The sequence below is a fragment of the Heterodontus francisci genome, chromosome 6 (genome assembly GCF_036365525.1).
Source record: "Heterodontus francisci isolate sHetFra1 chromosome 6, sHetFra1.hap1, whole genome shotgun sequence".
Lineage (NCBI taxonomy): Eukaryota > Metazoa > Chordata > Chondrichthyes > Heterodontiformes > Heterodontidae > Heterodontus > Heterodontus francisci.
Window position 1 is genome coordinate 27,907,587 of NC_090376.1, and position 20,062 is coordinate 27,927,648.

The following is a 20,062-nucleotide window of genomic DNA, read 5'->3' on the forward strand; positions in this document are numbered from 1 at the left end:
AAGGTAAGGAGGGCAGACTTCATACCCTAAAGCTCAAAGGGCAGATGTTTATCTAAAATATTTTAAATTGACAGCAACATTTCAAGAACGTCTGATCAATAGGGGAAAATTTTATTCCAACCTCATTGTTGTGTAGTAAAAAGTCCTTATTTCACTAGGAGAGTGAGTTACCTAATTTTCTCAAAGCCAATCCCCCATCCCCCAGTAGCTGGTTATAGAGCAGCATTGGCAGGTGACTGGGGAATAGGCTACCTCATAGTTCTACTCAGGGAAAGTACACAGTACAGGTAGGCTAACAGCAGATAGCAGGGGAGAATATCTCCTTACTGAGGTACTGGATTTCTAAAGCAATGCTTGAATCTAATGAGAAGCCAAAGTCTGAAAACATGTCATAAGACAGAAATAATTAGAAAAACACCAGATAAAATCTTTTGGCTGGACTGCCTAACTTTAGTGAGGGATCCAAGCCTGGAATGCTGTGGTGAACACTGAAACTTTTTTAAAAAGCTGATGGTTTGTCTGGCAAGCTATAAGCAGAGGGGCAGCAAAAGAGGTAAGTGATCTTACCAAATTAAATAGAAAAATACTTTATTCAAATATAAATATCTTCTTAAAAACCCAAACATAGTGAAATTCCAAATGAACTCTGATGTAAGATTATCAACCTAAAACATTAACTCTGTTTTTTCTCCCCACAAATGCTATTGAGCATTTCCAGGTTTTGTTTTTGAATTCTCAGAAAGTCTGACTTTGTTCTCACATTTGTGAATATTGCTCATGTGCAATTACTCCTATGTACCTGCTAACTGTGGCCACACTGTCAAACAGAGAAAGGCTGGGAAAATACACAGAATCAAGGTACACAAATTCAAAGGGCCTGGCAAACCACTTCATTTGCTAATTGATATTGTTACTACACTGATTAATAGAGGAGAGACAGTGGTGTAATGGTTATGTCACTGAACTAGTAATCCAGAGGCCCAGGCTAATGCCCTAGGGACACAGGTTCAAATCCCACCAGCACAGCTGGTGGAATTTAAATTCCAATCATTAAATTTATTTTGAAAAATCTGGAATTGAAAGGTGATCTCAATAATGGTGCCATGAAACTATCATCGATTGTTGTAAAAACCCATCCGGCTCACGAATGTCCTTTAGGGAAGGAAATCTGCCGTCCTTACCTGGTCTGGCCTACATGTGAGTCCAGACCCACAGCAATGTGGTTGACTCTTAACTGCCCTCAGAAATAGCCGAGCAAGCCACTCAGTTGTCAACGGCAATTAGGGATGGGCAACAAATGCTGGCCTTGCCAGCGACACCCACATCCCATGTAAGAATTTAAAAAAATCTTCACACACTCTCAATAATCTCTCCTCCTCATTGAAGGCGCTGACTGAGGTGAGGTACAATTTCATAGGTACTTGGTACTCTTTCATACCTTATCTATGTGGCCATTCTTTTGCAGGCTTTGGAATGTATTTAAACATAGCATTTGCAGAAAAACTATTTCACCGTGAGACGCAAGTACAGTAATAAGTGAATGCTTCGAAAATGTCAATCTATTCCTACCATGAATCAGTACGTTTGCTGGAATTTAATCTAACTTGTACCCTCATTACTAATTCAAAGCTCCAAACCATTATGCTTACTTCAGCTGCTTTGGCTTTTCAGGAGCTGCAGACACATTAGAAATGTACTGCTGTAACAGTTTGTTTTACCTGCGAGCATTTTGTGTACTGCAGGAGCCACGTCGACCTCTGCCAGGTTTTCATAGGTGCCGGCGTGGTAGAGTTTAACCTGAGCGCTGCTCTGTAGTGCAATCCAAACCCCCAAGCTGGAGCTCACCATACTCGTCACAGACCGATTGCTGTCTTGGCCAATCTGGATCATGTGCTGCCATTTAACGCAGAAACACGGAAAATATCAGAAATGTGGACTCTGCATAGAGATAGAATGAAGGGCTCATTTCCTAGATGATTGAAAGCATGGTACAGGCTATTGGTATCAAAGACTGAAGCAACAGCTACCTAACTTTTACACACAAAAGGCTGGAATTAGTGCTGGTGGCACAGGTCCTGCTGCTAGGACTGAAGCTGGAGGGAGGGGAAGGGGATGGGTGACCCCAGTTCGGCAGTCTGCAGGACCCAGGGCTGCCATATTGTCAGCGACAGCTAGGGCGGCTGTCCTTATTAAGGGTGGTTGCCCGCCCCCAACTGCTGCTGGCCAATCAGGGGGCCGACAGCTCAGCAGCGCCACCATGAGTGGTGACCACTGCTGGGGCTGCACCTGGAGGAGCAGGGTGCATCGATGGATGCCCCCTCACAACCAGGGGTTCTGGGGGGCACTGGGGCCAGTCAGAGGCCGCCAGCATTTACTTGGCAGTCTCCCCAAGTGGCTGAGAGCCCCCCGCTGCTGGTTAAATGCCACAAGAGGCAGGAACAGGCCCTTAATTGGCTACTTTAGTGGTTTAATTAGACTCTGGGTGGGAGGGCCATCCAGCACCTTTCCTGGTGTGGGCAAGATGACGGCGGAAGACAACAGGCATGCCACCCGCTACCTTCCCACGCCATTTTGCCAGATTTCCTACCCCGCAGCCCATCCCCAAAGGGCTCGTTAAATCTAGCTCAAAGTTGTTCAACATAAGGTCAAAGGTCATGTTTTCTTCTACTGGCGTATACAGTGCTGCCTAATTATTGTACAGTACACTCCTTTTAATCCATGACACTTAAATTCTGCTGGGTTCCCCTGGTGTTCCACTGTAACTTTGGCATAAACAGCTGTTAACGTAGTCATCTTCACCACATGGAGTGCAGTGGTTCAAGAGGAAGGCCCACCATCACCTTCTCATGGGTAACTAGAGATGGGCAATAAATGCTGGCTTTGCCAGTGACGTCCATATCCCAAGAATTAATAATAAAGAGTTAGTCAGCTGCATCGTACAAGGGTTGCACTGTGCCTCTTTTTTGAAATTGGAACATTTTTATATGTTCCAACACTTCCAGGCATTTCCAGTTCAGGTTTATATCATTCCCATTTTATGTTACTATATGGCTTGCTTAAAGGGATATTGTTTGGTCACTGTATTGGGGAGAATGGGGCCAGGCTGAGTACCACGATTAACTCCTTCAAGTCCATCACCCTGGTGTTGGCAGTGGAAACACCTCTTTGCAGCACCACGATGGCTAAGTTTATTTATTTATTTAGAGATACAGCACTGAAACAGGCCCTTCGGCCCACCGAGTCTGTGCCGATCAACAACCACCCATTTATACTAACCCTCCAGTAATCCCATATTCCCTACCACCTACCTACACTAGGGGCAATTTACAATGGCCAATTTACCTACCAACCTGCAAGTCTTTGGCGGTGGGAGGAAACCGGAGCACCCGGCAAAAACCCACACGGTCATAGGGAGAACTTGCAAACTCCGCACAAGCAGTACCCAGAATCGAACACCGGTCCCTGGAGCTGTGAGGCTGCGGTGCTAACCACTGCGCCACCCACATACAAAACAAAGTTGCACACAAGGTCCCAAAAACAGCAGAGAATCAGTTTCAGTAATGTTGGTTGAGGGATGAATATGGGCCAGGACACCAGGAAAACCCCCTCGCTGCTCTTCAAATAATGCCCGGGGATCTTTTACGTCCACCATTTAAACAGAGGCAAATTGAGGAGTTTCATTTAGAGACATGCGTGCTGACTTGCCTAATATCCTGATGTTTGTTGCTCCCAGATCATGTAGATCCTGGGAGCAGTCAGGAAAATCTTCCCTCATAAGTTTTGAGGCATTTTGAGTTTTAAAGCATATGAGTGACCCCAGTCCTTGAGCTGATATTTTCTTTATTCTAACCTTTACATTGCACGAGATGCTAACTTGCTGGCTGAGGCGCCAAGCTCTACCTCCTGACGGCAGTGGGTCGAAACTGGTACTCGCGCTTACGGACAACACCAGCCACCGCTCAGCACTCACCTCCTGGCAAAGTGTGGCAGTGTTGATGATGAGAATCCGGTTCTGGCATCCACACCAAAGCTTTCCTGCCACCTGCACCATTTTGGTAACAGGATTTCCTGGTGACCCCAAGCACAATGTATGCGAGTTCTGCGGATCCCAAAAACTTCCTTTGTGGGGAAAAATACAACAAATAATTTTTTAAAATTCCTGCTCCAGAGGGGGAATAAAAAAAAAAGACTTGTCCTGACAGGCAGAGGAAATATTTAATCTTTTTGGTTGCTAACCAGTTTTCCTCCGTTCATCATCTTGAGTAAAGAGAAAGATGTGAAGCCCCCATAAGTGAAGGAGAACACTGTGCGTGCTGAGGCTGCTTCAGCTCCAGGTGACAGTTTAACATTTGTCGACATATCCTATTTCCAGGCTGTCCACTTTCAAAAAGAGCCAAGATTCTGACAGCAGGAAACCACTTACCAAGTTGATGGATATCCCATAAAGTCTTTTTTGAATGAAGTTACTGGGATGACAACTTAGTATTTAGACTTTTGTAGACACATGCCGCAAGATAAAAGACATTTGCTTATCATGTTTGGTAAAGTTCCAATCAGAAATTGTTACATTATTGATTTAAGCCCTGAGTGTTTACAGATTCCTTTTCTAATGAACTCAGTATCTGGTGAAGGGGCGGGGACAGCGGAGTTACTAAGAGGGCCTAATGTTAACTTTGTGAGATAGTGTAAAATGGATGATAGTGAATCAGCAGCCAGTTTGACAGTTACTCCTTATTTTTATTTCCACTGAAGTTAATGGAAAGAAACAGCAAAGATGTACAAATAAGCTGCAGATTTGCTATCACTATTGCACACATCAAAATTAACCCCAGTGTCTCTAAATTAGTGAGGTGACCAGATGCTAATGCCATAACCTTAACCGCTCCCCTGTTGGCTCAGTTGGTATTTGGCCCAGCATGGAACTGAGCTCCAAAGGAAGGTCAAAGGGTCAATCTTGCTGAGGCAGATACTCCCATGCTGGATGGCAGTTGCAGCCCTATAATTGGTTTTAGTGCCCCAGGGGTAGATAGAGGAAAATCCTACCTTTTTTACCCAGTCCTGCTTGCTATCTAGTGCTTGAAATTGTGCATGCCAGGAGAGGACAGGATTAGACCAAGCTGTAGTGCATTCCACAGTCAAATAGCCTTCGAACATTGAAATCCAGGGATAGACATGAAGAGTTATTACTTGGAGATCTGAAAGTTCATTCCTTATGCTGATCCGTCATTGCATGAAGAAGAAAATAGCAACATAGGAACAGGAGTAGGCCATAAGTCCCTTGAATTTGACCATTCAGGGGCTGTTGGCATCTAGGGAAACATACCCGAGTTGGAAGAGGTGGGGAAATTTTATTTAAATGGGCTGAATTTTTATCAGTAGAGAAGAGGTCCCGCTGCCAGGGCTGAAAGCGGGAGCTGAGCCCGCGCCGATGGACGGCGGTATCCTGGGGCAGCATTTTACTGGTGGCGGCCAATTAAGAGGCTGTGGCTGGGACTGCCGTCAAATTGTGGACGGCAGCCTGTCTCCCAGAGCCGGCGGCCCAATCACAGGGCCGGCAGCCTGGCAGCGCCATCTTTAGAGGTGTCCATTGCTAAGGTTGCAAGAAGAAGAAGAGGGCACCTCGGTGACAGAGTAAGTTTTTTTCAGCAAGCCGGGGCCAGACAGGCAGGTCCTGGCGATTGGGGGTGGGGGAGGTGGGGCGCCTTCAAGCGGCGCCGCCGTAGCGCATGGGTGGCCATTGCCTGTGTGGGGCCCCTCTGTGGGCCATGGAGTGGCCATAAAGGAGGCCCCCGCCCCCCAAAACCCTGGTGGTCTCCCCGCATGGCAGTGGCCTCCCCACCAATGCTGGTAAAATGCCAGTGGGAGTAGGAGGTGGCCCTTAATTGGGCACTTAATTGCCTCAATTGGCTGTCCGGTGGGTGGCTGTGCCGCTGAGGTTCCTGCCACTGGTAAAATACCATGGCGATGGGAAGACATCGGGCTCCTCTCGCGAACCTTTCCCCCCAAATCACCGGCCCTCCCATCTCCCAGCTTGTCTCCAAAGGGCTGGCAAAATACAGCCCAATGTTTCTCCGAATTTCAGATGCTTAATATAATCGAAGAGAGCCAAAAGCAAAAGCAGATTATTTCTCACTCTAATAATTCCTGCAATCTTGTCACAGTTTTGATTTTATGGATGGATAACACTGTGTTCACCAGGGGGAACTTTGTAGATACCTAATTAATCCAGTATGAGCCCCGAAACAAACCTGCATCTCTTTGGTAGACCATCAATTCACCATTTGCCAGTGACACAAACACCTTGTTGTCGAGGTATCTACCAGGGAAGGAAAAGAAGTAGAGTCAGAAATACTGACATCGCCCAAGGTGCTTTAAATCAAACAGAGTCTCTTTGCACAAATACCTGTTTATGGGCCATTTAGCGTACAAAGATTTTTAACATCTTCTAATTTTCATGTCCAGATATGAGTAGCAATACCAACATTCACCATTTACTGGTGCATCCCATGATTTGCTTAAGTTGCTTTAATGCTTGCAAGTCACACAGAAAATTGAGATGTATAAATTTCACATGTGCATCATGAATAGTGAGAAAATGTTGCAAATTAAGGGATTTGAAAGTGAATTGCAAGCATTAATCACACTCTAATATTGTAAATTCTTATTTATTTATGCCCTTTTCCTCACTATTTTAGAGGGGAAGGAATGTCTAGAGGATGTCATTTTTATTTAAAGTACTAGGTCTATGTGAAAAATTGTACTCACAACTATTCTTGCTAACTTTCAAAAGAAAAATCAGAATTTCCTGCATTTCATTTCCTGTCTCCTTTTTCCCTAAAGCCCTTCCCTTAGCATCACTATAGTTCTGTATCCCAAAGCATTGACCGCTCACAAACACGGGAATTAATGCCATCTCAAAGGGGGATGCAACTTCAGATCCAAACACCAGGGAAATTGCTACTGGCCAGATATGCAACACAATACAAGGAAAAACCTCTAATGGTTAAAATATCTTGCACCTCACCAACAATAATTTTGACGCGTGTATTCTTTGTGTAACTAATCAAGCATTTTGACATTGAGAATCACTATTCTAATACATCATTTTACATTGCACCAAATAGCAAATACAACTGAGACAGCAAATGGCTATTGAAGATATTTTAGATATTTTTAGTCCATTCCAACTTCGAATATCTTAGTTGTTCTTTTCTCTGTGATGCTGATGCCCCCAGCTTGACTTGATGTAAGTGCGATGAGATTGGTTTTGCGTAGGATACCAACAAGAGTACCTCAACTCTTCCAAAAACCACTGATGTCAGGAATTTCCTCCCAATTATCTCTGGTCTGCCACCATAACTTTTGCGGAAGTTTTGCAGAAACACGGTTTATGTGCGTAACTGGGCTTTACGCCAAATTTCCGTTGAAGTTATGGTGGAAGAACGGGAGAAGCCTCAAGGATATTCCCAGTGGAAAAGGAGTGTAATTTGCTGCCAGTTGTCATTCTGTGGATTCTCAGACCCACTTGCTGCCCTGTGCAGCAGCTGGAATGCTCACAGGCTCCAATCCTCTCAAAGCGCAATGGCTGAATCACTACATTTTGTATATATTATCTGTATATGCTATATTCAGTGGAGCAATGCTCTTTAATGGCTCAATGGTAATCTTTCTTCCTTCAAGTCATGAAAAACACAAGCCTAGACTTTCTAACTAGCCATTTAACTGTTAAAATAACACCCAGGCTACAGTTTTGTCAAGTTTCTTGCAGGTCTAATCAACACATCATCTTTTAGCTAATTCCACCTTATTCTTTATCTATTGACATTCTTAGTCTCACCATCTACTCTGCTTTCAAATGGAACTCCTACATCTCCTCCATTCTTAAATCTGACTTCAAGAAGGTCAGCCTCCTCCTTTGCCCCAACAGGTGTTAACTTCCTATAAAGGTCAAGTCCGGCTAGCACTTGAATACTGCTCCTCTTTTAGTAACTATCTCACAGATTACAAGAATTTTTTTGTGTGATTGGTGTTCTCTCCATCGTGACCTTTTTGGTCTTTCTCTATTTTATTATACAGAGTGTCTCCTGACAACGCAGTACATGCGCAGAGTGATCGCTGATGCCATCAGTGCAGCCGAACATTTTCCAGCTTGCCAGTATGGGTCCGCACATGCCCGTGCCAACGTCACCATGTAATGATGTCAGATGCAATGACGTCTGAGTGTTGCTTTACTGTTCAATGGTCACTGTTCAATGCCTCCATCCCCTCCAACAGTACCCCCACTCCCTCCCGCAATCGATGCCTCAATCACCCCTTCTCTTTCATACTCTCTCCCGCCACTCTCTCCTGCACCGCTTGCTCGAGACAGCTCCCGCCTGCTCGCCACTCCATTCCGCCGCTCCTGACTCTTCGCCGCTCGCTTCCCACCTCGCAGCCGCTTCTCCGGGTGGGGAGCGGCGAGCAGTCGGGAGAGGTGGGATGGAGTGGCGAGCAGTCTGAAGTGGAGGAATGGAGGGAGTGGGGAAGAGAAGCAGTGGTCACAGGAGGCAGCGGGAAACTGAATGTGGCGATTGAGATGGCGATCACAGGATGGAGCAGGGCACAGAAGCTGCGATTGCAAGAGGGAGCGGGTTCCGGTTGCGGGGCTGTGGAGGTGGTGATTGCAACCATTGAAGGGTGAGGAGGTTTGGATTCAATTCAATTTTTGTTTCAAATTGAGCTGCGCCAGCTTTATTACTGACAGCTGCCTGAGATGTTGGAGACAATGACGGTTTAGTGGATGAGGCTGCATTTGTGCATGTTCCACTACTGCACCACCTAGTGGCTGCGTTGTTACCCACCGCCGCCTTTATTATATTGCTCTGATCTGTGTTTCTCTAAATGTTCCCATCATGTTCTTTCCAAGCTCTAAACAAGTTGTACTAGATGCTCATACTCAAATTTTCACTGTGTTAAAATCAAGACTCGGCACACAGTGCTTACTTTAACTCATTCTTTCCTAGAACTTCAATACCAGGGAATTCTTCACCCTTTCCTTTTGTCTATAATCTCCAAGCTTTTAAAACCCAAGCTCATTGTCAGCTGCTTAATACTTCCAGCTTAGGCTCACTTTATTTTTTTTACTCTTCTTTACCTTTACTGGTTCCCAGCACTATGGGCAATGCCCTTAGCCTGGCTTCTCAATTAAAACAAAATCAGAGCCATGCAGAAGAGTGATGTTCCATTCACCCCATCCTCCCTCCCAGCTGACCATGACAATAAAAGTGGGAAACTAAGACTGGAGTGGCAATGGGGAGGAGCAATAGCTCAGATGCTTTATTAAAGAGTGAGTTAAAAATGAATGGAAAACATTGCATTTGTACTTACAGGATGCACATGACTGCTGCGGAGTGCTGCATTTTCATACTGTTCTTCCGATTACGGATGTTATCGGACGACTGATAGACATGAATACTAAAAGAAGAGGTGGACCAACATTACTGAGCTCACAAAAAGCTGTGAACACTTTGACGAATGGCATCATTGGCATATAAATCCTGCTTTACTTGTACCCATTTCAATAGCTTGCAGTACTGAAATCAAGCCCCCATTGTGAAACCTAGATTCCTGTTTTCCGTGTTTATTATTTTCCCATTTAGTATTTTAATTCATTTTCAGTCAGGCTCTGACTTTTACTGAGAGTTTTCAGTGAGACTTTTCTAGTTAAAATAGTGACTCCTGAGTTTTCAGCCTGATTCTTACCTGTTTCCTCCTTGGCTAACTAGACCCAGCTCTATTTCCTAGACTCACAAATAGCTCCTCTTATTGGCTGACAGCTCATTCTCGCTGCTGTACTCAATTCCAAGACTTTGCGCAGAAAGGTGATTGGCAAAAGGATATACTTTTTTACGCAGCGAGTGGTTAGGATCTGGGATGCACTGTCTGACAGTGTAGTGGAGGCAGATTCAATCAAGGCTTTCAAATGAGAACTGGATAATTATCTGAAGAGAAAAAAATTTGCAGGGCTACGGGGAAAAGGCAGGGGGGTGGGACTAGGTAAATTACAGAGAGCTAGAACAGATATGACAGGCCGAATGGCCTCCTCGTATGTTGCAACCATTCTGTGATTCTATGAAAACTTATGCACCCTAAGCTGGGGGGGAAGGATCCAAATGGAAGGAGGTGCCATTGCTATTGAACTAGTTCTATTTGAACCATACTTTAGTGTCTTCAAATTGTTTGGAGAAACACAGGCCACATCTTATCTGTGGTTTCTGTCTGTTGAGGTTATAATCAGTTTAACCCAACAAACTGTAATTTAGCTCTTTGGGGAAGGTTTCTTATTGCACCCTATGTGGAATAAAACTCTAAACCTGTTTAAAATTCTCTCTGTATTCAAACGTGTTGTGTTCTTGTAATATTCAATTTGGCCACTTGGTGGCTTTGTGTACAATTCAAGGGCAGTTCTAATTTCTTCAGAACGACCAAAGCTCCAGATCGCGTACAATATGTACATGACTGTAGAGCTTACCGCAGCATCCAGTTGGCAAGAGACTTGTGCTACAATAATTATTGCAAGGCAGGAGGATCTTCTGTTAGTAAAAGAACATCTGAGTTAACTTTTACGAGCGCATATGTCTCCCAGAATTGAGTATGACATGCTCGCAACTAAAGAACCAATCCTAACCTCAAAACTGGGCATCCATCTGTTATTCCCAAAGTTATTCTGTGTCTGCCCTTTCCTTTTTTATATTCTCTCTCAGTTGTGCCTCAATATTGGCGTTTATACATACTGCCACACAGCTTACTTTTCTACCGATACATTCTCTTCTAGCTATGTATCCAATTGGTTGAAATTGTTGTCCACGTATCTGATACAAACAAGCTCAGCAAAACCTTCCACATCACACATGATCTTTATCAGATGTCTTGCATTAATGCAATCATAGTCCAATGCCTTTTTGCTTTCCAGATTTCCAATTTACTTTATTAATATTTTTACTTCATTCATCTCCCACTTTTGTAATTTATTATTAGACAACTTATTTAGTAGATAGGCATCAGTCATCTAATCATTTGTGAAATCACCAGTGGAGTCTGTTGGGAAGTTTTGTTTCAATATTAGCTGTCAGTCATAACCTTAGTGATATGACAGCAACAAACAATAATTGAATATATACTTGAAAAGGATGAATTGCCAGGACTATGGGGAAAGAAAAGGAGAGTAGAAATAATTGGAGAACTCTTTGAAAGATTCAGCACAGGCACAATGGGCCGAATGGCTGCCTTCATTGCTTTAAGATTCTATGAACTTGTACTGCTTTAGGGCATTGATAATAGTAGGTGTCAAGAGTGGGATAAATGGAAAAAGGGAGGGAATCCAATTCTAGCTCCCACTGCTCTATCCTGTTACCCACTCTAATCCCATCTCCCATTACCCACTCTAATCCCAACTCCCACTGCTCTCTCCCTCCACCCACTCTAATCCCATCTCCCACTGCTCTCTCCCTCCACCCACTCTAATCCCATCTCCCACTGCTCTCTCCCTCCACCCACTCTAATCCCATCTCCCACTGCTCTCTCCCATTACCCACTCTAATCCCAACTCCCACTGCTCTCTCCCTCCACCCACTCTAATCCCATCTCCCACTGCTCTCTCCCATTACCCACTCTAATCCCAACTCACACTGCTCTCTCCCTCCACCCACTCTAATCCCATCTCCCACTGCTCTATCCTGTTACCCATTCTAATCCCAACTCCCACTGCTCTCTCCCATTACCCATTCAAATCCCATCTCCCACTGCTCTCTCCCATTACCCATTTTAAACCCAACTCCCACTGCTCTCTCCCATTACCCATTCAAATCCCAACTCCCACTGCTCTCTCTGAATACCCATTCCAATCCCAACTCCCATTGCTCTCTCCCATTACCCACTCTAATCCCAACTCCCACTGCTCTCTCCCACCAACCATTCTAATGCCAACTCCTACTGCTTTTTCCCACCACCCACTCTAATCCCAGCTCCCATTGATTTGTCATGGGATGGCTCAATTTGAGAAATCATTAACTGCTACTACAAGGAACAACTAAGATTCGAAAATTCTCTTCATTCAAACAATCATACAGAAAACACTCCAACGGGAGGCATGAGTGCTGCTTTCCGAATTCATCTTGGCATTGAAATTACTCCATTTGTTTCCTTGCTTTGAACTTTACCCAATGACTTTTCCAAATGAGAAAGTTACCACTTACCAGCCATCTTCTGTTCCGAGCCACATTGAGCTTTGGTTGGCCTCAGGAACAATACTCAGAAGTTCCTCCAGGCTTGCTCTGGTGAAGGACCCTCGACTCGAGCGCCTCATTGCCCGTCCATCCATAGGACTATCACTATTCCTTGTTTGACACATCATGTTTGAGTTGGCTATGAAATCGGACTCTGGTTCCTCTTCCGAACTTGTTGTTTCCGTTGCAAAGTCCTTTGAGCTTGACATCTCCTCAACTGCAAAAAAAAAATTGTTGTGGATTGATTGGCTATATTTTTGGTAGGAAGGTGACGGTTGAGTTAGTCTAATTGATATTTTCCTCTTTTTCTCATATGGTAGAATATTAACTTTGTGCCTGTCCCAATATTACACCATTATGTCACTATCAGGGCGGCACAGTGGCGCAGTGGTTAGCACCGCAGCCTCACAGCTCCAGCGACCCGGGTTCAATTCTGGGTACTGCCTGTGTGGAGTTTGCAAGTTCTCCCTGTGTCTGCGTGGGTTTCCTCCGGGTGCTCCGGTTTCCTCCCACATGCCAAAGACTTGCAGGTTGATAGGTAAATTGGCCATTATAAATTGCCCCGAGTGTAGGTAGGTGGTAGGGAAATATAGGGACAGGTGGGGATGTGGTAGGAATATGGAATTAGTGTAGGATTAGTATAAATGGGTGGTTGATGGTTGGCACAGACTCGGTGGGCCGAAGGGCCTGTTTCAGTGCTGTATCTCTAAACCAAACTAAACAATCTCATTTTTTGCTTTATATTTTGTTCCTTGAGGATTCACCACACCACATTCGGTAAACTTAACAAAGGAGCTGATACATGACATATTCTGAGGCATGACGCTCTACACCTGGTCACTATGAGACATGAGAGCGTACAGGTTGGTCTCGCATTCAGATTCAACCTGTTCCGGGAAGAGAGTATCTCCAAATAGTTTAGCTAGTGCTGGTCCATTGCTATGTGTCGAAACAATGCAAGATTTCAGTTTCCCACCATTCTAGTGAATTGGTGCACCAGTATTCTACATCAGTCGTTCCTTAATGGAACTAATTTTGCCAAGAAAACATATCTTGGATCTGCACTTTGAATCCAAGCTTAATTTTTTTCTCGGTGAGAGTCTCTGTTAGTGATATTTTCAAATCATGAGTTGATATTTTATAGGTCACAAAATGTTTGGAATTATATTCTCTTTAAATTTCTGCATCTTCTTGGGAGAGGGAACTTGCTAACAGGTGAGCAAATTCATAACTTGACCACTATGGGATTAAGGAAGCATGATTTTGTTTTCAGTATTTTAAACTGCTTTTGATAGTCCTTAAGGAGAGACTGTCAAGGCAAGTGGCTGAAAAGCTTCAGTATTTTTGAAAACAACTCCATTTCCCACAATTGTACAAGGCTCTTAGAATCTTACAGATCTGGCAAGTTACTGGTTGAGGGGCAAATACCCACAAAAAGACATTTGTAGTGCAGTTACTTTGGAAAGCCAGTTACTAGATGTGACTGACGACTTCTATGGATTGCATAGAAATAAATCTAATTTGAATAATGTGGAGGAGCATCATGTGGTTTGGGTACAGAGTATGCAGACCAGGAAGGTCCCAGGTTCAAACCCCATTATATGCCGAATTAACTGATTCTAGTTACAGCAGTCTTAGTCTAGACTGGCCTGGTTGGAAAGGCATCTAAGTTCACAGATGAGAAATTGGCACTGAGGCAAGGTACCATTGGGCTTTCAGTATCCATGGAATGATATCCCAGTTTAAGTCAACACTTCATCTTAGAAGGTGTAAAGGGAGAAAACTGGAGTGACAATTCATGAAGAAATAAACAAACCATTTGTTTTTTTTTGTTGCTTTACAAGATGGATGTTTTGATGACACAACATGCTGATAATATGTTCAGCCTAGAGCTGTGGGCGATTCATGTCTGTGGTACCCACTTTCCAGGTTCCTGGTCCCAGCTAGACTATCATGTAGAGGCATAAGTGGAAAGCAAATACTTTCCCACCAGAAAGAACAGTTTAAAAAAAAGGAATATAAGAAGAAAGTGCCACTTTCACACACCTCCACATTACAGAGTGGCAGAGGGTAGTGAGCAAGTCTGCAGGGAATGGGAGTGGGAAGAACCTAATCGAAAGAGAAGCAACTGAAAATTAGGGATATAAATAAAGAAACCAAGGCATTATTGAGGATGGCTGGAATAAGCCTGTGACAAAGACCATCCCAATTATTCAATTTGAGCTCAGAGCAAAAGTACTAAATGAAAAAATAGAGATGTAGCACATCAAAGAAGCAATTGGTAAATGACAAAGTTTCAAGTCTTACTTACTCCCTGTACTTGAGGAGATGGTGGATCTGCTGGCCTGACTCCTCAGTGTACCTGATGGGCTTGGAGATGACTCATCATCTTCTGTGTCATCACTGTCAAACGGGTTCAGGCTTCTGTTTCCACTTTCAGTCAATTCCCCCAGTGACTGAGCAGAGTTTGAAATGGAGATATGGAAAGGTTGCTGGGAAGTAGGTTCTTCCATGGAGACAGTGCTAGTTCGGTGCGGGTGTCCACAGGAAGGGCTCAGGAGCAACTCTGACCTGTCTCTGAAAATAGAGAGAGAGAAAAAAAAAATCATTCATTCTTTGTATTGTCTCCCCTCTGTTGGCTTTCCCCTCACATTGTCCTCAGTCATGACCAGGCATACAGAGACAATGGGCTGGATTTTATGCTCTCCCCTGTGGCAGGAACCTGCCACCTTCCCACCTCCACCCCAATTAAGTTCGTGGTGGGAAGGCCTTCCTACCCCACTGCCAATTGAGGCCCTTAAGGAGCAATTAATGCCTAATTAAGGGCCTCTTTCTGCTGTCACTGGTATTGACCCAGAGCCTGTCGCCATGTGGGCAGTATGAGATACAAACGTGTGTGAAGTTGCTTCCAGGTTCCCAGGGGTGATCCGTCGGTCAAAGGCACTCAGTGTCTGATCGAGGGACCCAGCAACTGGAAGGCAGGGGGTGGGGTAGGAGGTGGGGGGGGGGGCCCGCTGAGAACCACCTTGCTGCCAACCCCACTACACCCCACTTCCCCCCGACCACTATCACAGAGAGGATCATTGGGGAGGAGGTGGCGTAGTGGTAATGTCACTAGACTAGTAATCCAGCAACCAGGCTAATACTGTGGGGACATGGGTTCAAATCCCACTATGGCAGATGGTGAAGTCTGAATTCAATTCAAAAAAAAAATCTGGAATTTAAAAAAAGCACATTCCTGACATTAACAGTTAACAAGCTCTTAACAATTCTCTATTTCATTGTTTACTTACGAGCACTTAATGAATCAGAGGAAAGGAAATCATCTTTGAACAGTAATTCAATTTTAAGAGAATTTGAAAAAAAAATTGATTTCTTTACAAGTTTATGTGCTGCACTTTTCTTTTAATGGTTTCCACCATGAGGAAATTATGCTACTTAGACTGCGGGGTATCATCCTGCTCACTAGGCATTTGTGAGCCAAACAGTACTGCTAATAACAATACTGGCTCCAGCATCTAGCCAGTAGCCCAATCTTGTGCAATTTTCCATGCGTGTGAGATAGTTTTCTACAGTTCTGCACTCAGTAGTCATATATCTTAACCAGCATGTTTCACAAACCTGGCCTATTTTCAAACAGGGAAAATGGGGCAACTATTTTAAATGCCTTTTATGTTTATATTCCATATTATTGGAAAGTAAATTTGTTTGTAAAGGTCAAGGGACTGGCGGAAAAGCAATCTGTTTGTGACAATATACTTGGCTGAACTAAGCTGAAATGGTGGTTCAAAATGGACTATTTTTACAATCTGTAAATTCTCGCAAAGTTATCAGCTTTGACTACGAATGAATGGTTAAGTGCATAAATTCCTACCTGGAAGTGCCACTGAGGCCTGGCACAGAGGCAATGCAGATAATCCTTGCTGAGCATACTGCGATGCAGGCTTCCACGGTGGGCACTGGCTTGATACTTAGCAAGCAGACCTGTCCAACATAACCGTCACTATTGCATACCCAAACCTCATGGGTGTTGTCAGATCCACCATGGCTAGGAGATGCACAGGAGAACTGAAAACAGCACAGTTTTGTCAGTCAGCATATTAACCCTTTCACCATCTTGTTTTGTTAAACTCCGCCTTGCTGAATGAACAAGAGATTTCCTGCAGATACGACACAATGTAGCTAATATATTAAGCATTAAGGTTTCATTCTGATAGAAATGTCTGCCTATACTGAGGCTTCCTTCACCTTATAATTTCCCCAAAAGTCAACTCAAGTGTAAGAAAGTTCCCTATATATAAATATTTTACACCAGGAGTAACTCCACTCTCCCAGTGGGCTTCAGTCAAACCAAGGGAGGGATTTGTAGACAAAGGAGAATTTTAGAATTAATGCACATAGGAGTGGGAAATTGTGGAAGTCAATGAGGACAAGGATTGTAGATGAACAAGACTTTGTATAGGGTAGCACGTGGCCAGCAGACTTGGGATTCGTGTCGGGTGCAGTGTGCGAGGCTGTTCAGGACAGCACTTAAGAAGTCAAGCCATAAGGTTGCAAAGGTAGAGATTCACAGGTTGTGGGGTAAGGTAGGGTTAGAGAGACAATATTTTTAAGGCTGAATTGACGATCTTAGTGATAATCTGGATCTGGGTTTGAAGCTCAGATGGCATCAAAGTTGGGTTCAACGTGAGAAAGTAACTGCAACAGGAAAATTGGAATGTAAGGTTTTGATGAGAACTGAGCAGGATGGCTTTACTCTTGTCAATGTTTAGCTGGAGGAAGTGTTGGCTTACCACAACCAATATGGTGAAGGAGAAAGTTGTATGTCATTGCCAAAAACACAGAAACCAACCTCATAGTTATGAGTAATGCCAGTCAGAGGTAGCATACAGATGAGGAATAGAGGGGTGCCAAAGATGAAACCTTAAGAGTACATCAAAAGCAGTCGTGATGGCATAGGAAGAAAGGCCATTGAAGGATATGTGCTTACTACGTTAGGAAAAGTAGAAGTGCTATACTGGAGGGATTCCAACATGTGGGAGTGTTGGGTGTGGGGTTGGGTGGAGATCACATGTTGGAAGAACTTAAAACAGAAAGGAGAGCTTAGAATGGATAGCAATTGGGGAGAACAGGAGAATCGTGGACATTTTAAAGGGAAGTTCATGACAGCAGCTTTGAAGCTGGAATGAAGGAACAGAAGCATTAGACCAAGAAAAGGTAGTTGAACAGAGATGAGTCTGAGGAAGAAATGGGTGGGGAGAGAGGATGGGACGGAAGAGAAGCTGCAAAGTATTTGGTATTGAAGCAGATGGGTAGGGAGAGTCTTATGGCAGCTCAGACACATTAAAAGAGATGGGGGGGCCGAATGTTTAAACAGCCGCAGAGGCAGAACTGGAGGCGGATGGGCCTGCAATTTCCTGCTACCAGCCAGCATGTTGGTCTCCTACCATGGTCCCGCCTCCGGGCTATTTTCATTCCAGGAGGATTGGAGCGGTGGGGGTTGGGGGGGGGTGGGGGGAGGTGATGGCTACCTGCCCGCAAGTGGCAGGTAGCTTATTATGATAATTAAAGGGCCTATTAAGGCCAATCTCGACACGGCAACTGGAATTTGCCAGTCGGCATGGGGGCCTCCCACTGAAGCCGAAATACAGTTGAGGGCTGGAGGCAGCATCCCTGCAGCAGACTGGGTAGGGCCAGCGCTCCATCCCGCTAGGGAACCCCCGCAGTTCTATCGCCATGGGGCCATGGATGCAGCCACTGGCCATCCAGTGGAGTGGTTGCCCCTCCACGATGAAGACCTGGCAGCTGTGCCCTTTTTACTGTTAAAATTTTTTTTAAATCACTTCAGAGGTCACTTCCACCTTGAGGCAACCCCCTCTCTCCCCTACCTACATTCCTACATTGGCATTCTCACATCTGACATTGGGGCTGCTGATCTGTGATCGATGGGGGCCTCCTATTGGCAGCTGCTGCAAAGGCTCAATGGGGAAAGGCCACTTTGTAAAGCCCTCCTGCCATAGTATACCGAGGGACTGGAACCCGTATGAAACCCCTCGGACTGTTTCACGAGAGATTGTTTGCCACGAAATGTAAATAAACATTGTAAATATAACCTGTAATGGCAAGTGTAGTGCGGCACCTCATGTACTGAGCTGGAAGTAACTGATCAGTATTGCACTTTATGTAATGTTCAATTTGAATTGCTTCGTAATACATTTTAACAAATTTTATGAATAATGTATATTTTTGGGGGGGAAAAAAGGCCCTTCAGCCTCGGGAGCCTTCCCACTGTCCTTAATTGGATGGGACTTACAGAGGAGGCCACTTAATTGTCTGCCTCCTCAAAAATCGCCCCCTGTGTCCCGATGCCAGCATGCGTGTGTTCCTGGCTGGCATTTCAGCCTGAAGGTGGAGAGTCAGAAGTTGAGGCAGTTGAGTACATGATCGTGGGAGATGATTTTGGGCGGCACAGTGGCACAGTGGTTAGCACCACAGCCTCACAGCTCCAGTGACCTGGGTTCAATTCTGGGTACTGCCTGTGTGGAGTTTGCAAGTTCTCCCTGTGACCATGTGGGTTTCCACTGCGTGCTCCGGTTTCCTCCCACAGCCAAAGACTTGCAGGTTGATAGGTAAATTGGCCATTGTAAATTGCCCCTAGTGTAGGCAGGTAGTAGGAGAATTGTGGGGATGTGGTAGGGAATATGGAATTAATGTAGGATTAGTATAAAATGGGTGGTTGATGGTCGGCACAGACTCGGTGGGCCGAAGGGCCTGTTTCAGTGCTGTATCTCTAAATAAATAAAGAAAAAGAAACAGAGATGGGAGGGAGAACAAAGGAGGCAGTGGTGGAGAAGTGTTTTGGATTTTCTTTCCCCTTCAGAATGGTGATAGAGCAACATAAGGGAAAGAGACCACAAAGATTAATTATAGAAGAGGAAGGCCAAACAACCCATTTAGTTCATCCTTCAACAGAAATCCACAGACCCCACCCGCACCTTATTTAACTGCCCCCTAATGATTGCAGAGGTTTTTCTTCCATTCTACCTATAAAACCAGCTAATTACTCTTCACATGAAGATATTCATCCTGAACGTGCCTGAACTATGTTCTTTCAGACTGATATTATGATTGATCTTGAAATAGTACCCAGATTAAACTTTTATCTATGTTGTCTAGCCCAGAGGCAATATTGCTTGAGGTGTTTTGAGTAGCTGTAGAATATTTACACCTTTTAATATGCCTACTGCTTGATACCCTGAGCTAGCAAAATAATCCATCAGTCTCGATCTTATTTTCAATTGATTTCAATTGACCCAGCATCCACAGTCTTTTGGGGCAGAGTATTAGATATCCACACACCTCTCTGTGAAAAAGAGCTTCTTGATTTCTCTCCTAAATAGCCTAGCTCTAATTTTTTCTGTAGGTCAGACTGTAGGTCTCTGAAAAATTATTTTCTGTATTTCTAACACTGTGAATGCTATAAAATATAATCAGAGACACCCACAGCATTTTTGAAAAAACTTTAAAAAACACACATACTTTTTCCATTACTGTGCGAATGACTGTTGCATGCCTCAAAAGGATTACAGCTGCATATGTCTCAAATGTAATCATATTTTACCAAATTGCCACCTCAGGCTTGAATACAAGCTAAAACCAAGGATTCAGAGCGTCTTGACAAAAACTTTTTTAATCTATCAGAAGCAGTGTGACCTATCTCCAGTGGGTTCAGTGATATTTTCTGGCATAACCTGGATAATGTGTCGGGCTTTGCTCATTTCTGTTAGATGCATCTCCAG

At 44.2% G+C, this 20,062-nt stretch overlaps 1 protein-coding gene across 2 annotated transcripts in view; it reads right to left on the reverse strand.

Annotated features, from left to right (window-relative positions):
• Positions 1-20,062, reverse strand: part of LOC137371209 (rho guanine nucleotide exchange factor 17-like) — a 522,466-nt gene that overhangs the window by 15,416 nt on the left and 486,988 nt on the right. The window contains exons 13-19 of one of the 2 annotated variants that reach the window (XM_068033382.1): positions 16,138-16,331; positions 14,575-14,840; positions 12,234-12,480; positions 9,367-9,453; positions 6,249-6,316; positions 3,971-4,119; positions 1,719-1,893 (exon numbers count right to left, since the gene is read on the reverse strand). In XM_068033382.1, coding sequence (XP_067889483.1) covers positions 1,719-1,893; positions 3,971-4,119; positions 6,249-6,316; positions 9,367-9,453; positions 12,234-12,480; positions 14,575-14,840; positions 16,138-16,331 — 1,186 coding nt within the window. Of the gene's footprint in view, positions 1-1,718; positions 1,939-3,970; positions 4,120-6,248; positions 6,317-9,366; positions 9,454-12,233; positions 12,481-14,574; positions 14,841-16,137; positions 16,332-20,062 lie in introns of those variants that run through there. The other variant, XM_068033383.1, reaches the window with a different exon arrangement.